This window comes from Rosa chinensis, chromosome 2, assembly GCF_002994745.2.
Source record: "Rosa chinensis cultivar Old Blush chromosome 2, RchiOBHm-V2, whole genome shotgun sequence".
NCBI classification, from domain to species: domain Eukaryota; kingdom Viridiplantae; phylum Streptophyta; class Magnoliopsida; order Rosales; family Rosaceae; genus Rosa; species Rosa chinensis.
The window spans coordinates 72780812-72785349 of record NC_037089.1 but is presented as its reverse complement, the minus strand read 5'-3'; the positions used below and the strand labels follow the sequence as shown (position 1 = coordinate 72785349).

General features: G+C 36.6%; 1 protein-coding gene across 1 annotated transcript; it reads left to right on the top strand.

The window, feature by feature from the left end:
• Positions 1–748: 748 nt before the first annotated feature.
• On the top strand, positions 749–3044 carry LOC112189769. The gene is made up of 2 exons (XM_024329119.2): positions 749–1240; positions 2092–3044. The coding sequence occupies exon 2, from the start codon at positions 2108–2110 to the stop codon at positions 2810–2812; it is 705 nt and encodes a 234-aa protein (XP_024184887.1). The 5' UTR covers positions 749–1240; positions 2092–2107; the 3' UTR covers positions 2813–3044.
• The last annotated feature ends 1494 nt before the right edge of the window (positions 3045–4538 follow it).

The window sequence follows — 4538 nt, the reverse complement described above, 5'->3', positions numbered from 1 at the left end:
TAATTAAGGCTAAGCAAGCAAGCAGCAGATGATGATTATGTAGTTGGTGAAGAGTCTGGAAAAGATGCATATAGCTATAGAAGGCCCCATATGTTAAAGCATACTTAAAGAATATCATCATTAGTTAAGCATACCAGAAATACTAACCACGATTAACAATCTAATTAAAGATGGAACCATTAGTCACCACTCACCACAATGTCATCATCTCTATGGTGTTTCATTGTATCTTTTCATTTCACAATGATGATTTATAAGTTGATCCCCTTTTCCTAGCTACCTCCATCTGTTCTTAACAAGTTGAGAATGTATATGAGAAAAGTAAATTTCGAGAGTTACTGCTATAAAACAGGCTTTGATGGTGTTATTCTGTGTTTTACTAGATGGGATTAGAGTCGATTATTAGGCCAAATGAGTTATTAATTAACAAGGTCGATATTGTTCTCAATTTTTAATAGTTTGTGTCAGTTAATTTATCTCGTAGACTCACCTAAGAATTTCCACTATGATTTGTTGGATTACTTACCGACACGACCATTCTTTGTTTTTCTTTCACACCGAAACTTCACAATTTCTTTGAATTTTATTAGTTCCTATTAAGGTCGATCGGATCATCAAAATGTTTGATAAAATGCTACATAGAGATTTCTTAATTACACCTGATTGCCCACCTCATAAAGACAACTTCCTTCTTTAACCACTGTATCTCAAAAGATCTCACAGCAATTTGACGTGATATCGTACGTAATGATTTACAAATGGTCATGCTAAAACAAAGTAGAACTGCAGGATATACAGTTGCCACTTTTAGTTTTCTCTCTCTCTTTGGGATGAATAAGTGACCACGCCTGGTTGCTTTTGTCTCTGACTGCTTATAATTCCAATCTGAAACAGCTATGCATGGGTTTTCTGCGGAATGCATGTTAGCTAATCTTTGATTTGTGGCTGAAGATATAATAGGTTTGGATGTATGTGTGAAGTTTGAAAATTGACTACTGATCGAATTAGATCTTCTTTGACTGCCATTCTTCCTATAAATTGCTGCAAATTAAAAGAAATGGTTTTGGTTGATGGGTCTCCAAGACCAGGTAGTCTAAGACAAGTGTCAAAGCAATTTGATTCCTGCAGAAAACTGGGTCTTTTGAATTGAGTTTATTTGAGTGATCCATGAAGAAAAGCAAGCTTCTGTGATGAGAAATGAGCTAAAGAAGGGGTTTATCCATCTTTGATGAAGATTCAGGTACATTTTCTGAAAAACCCTTCTTGGAGTTGAAGACAAGTAATGAAGAAAGGGATAGGAAAAACAACAATATAATAGTCAATTTTGCAGTTCTTGGTCCAATTCTCTTTGTTTTTGTTGCATCGAAGTTGGATGAGAAGTGCCATGTGTGAGCTCAGATGGGTGGCACATGGTTTTCTCTAATTTCCAAGTTTTTCAGACTGTAACCAACCAATACAGAGAAACTAGGGAGGAGGGTTTTAGGTTTTTCAAGAGAATCAGTTGCAGAGTAAAACCACCCTGATTGGTGGTAGTTGTTATTAGAAAAAAGAAACGCAGTTGTTTAGGATTAATGGGGACTTGGGAACGGTGAGTCTCTCTGCAGAGAGAAACAACCCTTTCAGTACCAGGCCTTCAATTTTATAACACTATTAAGAAACTATATAATATATCTTCTTCTACTCGCTTTGCTTCCTCTTTGCAGACTAGTTAATTAGGTGAGACCTGCTCCTCAAATCTCAAAGCACACTACAGCTTAGATTCATACTGGCTTCCTTCCGATCTACTTCATGCCCTCCTTCCTCTATTTCATGCCGTTTTTCATAGAACTAGCTTAAAATAAAGTGCTCTATACTTTTCTAGTTTTGAAGTTCTAAATATTCATATACCTGAGCTAGAAAAGCACTAGAGATTTGAAGATTGTACTTTGTTTCTTGAAAAGTCTTTAATCTTAGATCCTTCATTTTGCTTATTCTGGACCTGAATAGGGCAATCTGTCAGCTTTCTGCTATAGATATTTCTGTTCAATCATACAGGGAAAGCTTGCTCTCCTCTCAAATTTAGCTTAATTGTTTTTTGTTCTTGCTACTTAGGCTTTTGTGGTTCTTCATGGAGTTGAAAAACATACTTGAAGATCAAATGGCTACTCCTTTGTGGTTCTTCAGATTCCCACCACCATTGATTGTGGTTCTTGCTCCATTGCTTATATTGGTGGGTTTGATACTGGGTTTTGGTTTCTACTCCATCTTCCTAACATCTATAGCATTAATATTCTCAACTCTTTTCTTCACATGTTCCAAGCAAAAACCTGTTCTGCTTGAGAGATTAGTTGAAGAAAAAGTTGTTCTCAAGTCTGATAATGAAAGTGCTTCTATACAAGACAAGGAAGTTCAAGAAGCAAGTATGAACAATGAGGCTCCCAAATACTTAGTAGCGCCACAAAGTTCAACACCAGATTTGGTAGCAGAAAGTGCATGCCTTGATGACTTATCAACTAGTGAGGAGTCTGAAGTACTAGACTGGCCATTTGGAGACAATGTGGATCGGAGTCCAGATTGCTCAGATGGTTCAATCTCTGACGAGGAAAGCCTCATCGAAATATCCCTCCCGGACGGATATTATGTTGGCCATGACAAGGAAGAAGAGTCCATCTTTAGTCTGCCACAGAAAATGTCAGGTTTGTCACAGAAGGCCATTTTCCAACAGCATACTCTATTTGAGTTCTTAGCTGAGATCAATGAGGAAGAAAATATGATTGAAATTGACATATCCATGGGCTCAATCAAGTGTTCAAGGTTTGAGATTGAAGCTTGATTAAAGAGTTAGCTAGCCCCTTTTCACAGTTCACCACATTTTGAGTTTTTGATCCTCCTGGATTTGGTTGCTAATGTTATAGATTAGTACATCTACTGTTCTTATTTGTTACTGTCTGCTTATGACTAACTTTGGATACCTACTAAAGCACTTGTACTATTTCCCCCTTTCTCTTTTCTCATAATGCACATTAATTTAAGTATCAAAAGCTTAAAAGTCAATAAACATATGATTTTTGATGGAATTCCTGCTTTTGCTTTTCTTTTTCTGCTCAACATCTTTTTGCTCTCTAACTATTTAGATCTGTTTTCTCACTTTTATGGATTCTGGAAGACAATTCAGGGTTAATATTAAATCTTTTTCTAAATCAAGTCAAATATATATGGACCCTTGACTGTTTGAGCATATACAACTAATTCATATCATAGCCTCTCTAGATTTCATCTTTTCACTGAGATCAGTCAGATTTCTAACTTTTGGTTCATTTATGTGCCAATGAATTAATCCTGCACTTTGCAACTAGTATTGAAACTCTAAAACCGCCTCGAGCCGTTAAATTAGTTTACTACGTGAGATACACCGTACAATGACTTATCCAACAGCTCCCCACTTTAAAATGTTAATACTTTGGAGCACTATAAAACTTCCACTATGGAGATTGAGCCTTAGCTAGCTAAATTTGGTTTACCATACACAAACTCTGTACTTCTTCAAAGTGTAACTTCTTTCCTTATCAATGGAGAATCATAGTAGCTGGTGTACGTTTCAGTTTGCAGAGATCTTCTTCCTATGTCTGCCACTGACGCGCTTATTTGCATAATTAAGTTGAATAGCTGGAAATCTCTGAGATGACGACAGGGGCAATAAATTTTTGCCATAAGACTTTTGGGCAGATAGTAAATGGGATTCTGACTGCCCATGTTGCAGCTTATCCATATTGGCAGATTGCTTCCTTCTCCATCCCTCCTGGTAATCCTCAAGGGTGGAAGAGTACACGTACTTTCTTTGTGGATATACCTTTCTGCTCTAGCCGGGGTCAAAGTTCGCAATCATGTTGTACTATGAATAATGCTAGCAGGTCCTTTTTTTTTTTTTTTTTTTTTTTATCGGGAGTGAGGTAGCAAGTCACATTGGTTACATTAACGAGTTAGTAACACACCTACCAGTTAGTATTTAGACCGAGGTCTACAAGGATATCCCAGCAAATTAAGCTAGACTAATCCTTTGCCACATGCGTTCGAACTCGAAGATCCCTCAAACCTACTTGCCACAAATTAATGGGAGTTAAGACTCAAACTCTAGACATAGAGGTTTCATGCTAGGCACCTTGCCCAACCTTACCACATCAGGTGATTTTATTTATTTTTTAATTTCTTCTTTCTAATTCCTTACCATTAAGTTCATTTATGCAAATAATTAGCTATATTATTTATCTTTTGACTAATATGAATATATAGTCGTCAATCTATTTTATAATAAATAACTAGACGACTGATTTCTTTTTCGTTACTTGGGGCCTAAAAGGCCAAGAACAAAGAACAAAAAATACACTAATTAGAAGACCTAACAACATGTCTAATTTTGGACTTCCTAATCCTGACTCTAGCAACATCGTCCATATTATCTGAATAAGCTTGCAAGGCATGAGAGGGAGAGTCTTCAAGTTTAAGAGTTCCATAGCCATGGGTACGTTATTCTTTGCAAGACAATCAACAACTGCATTACT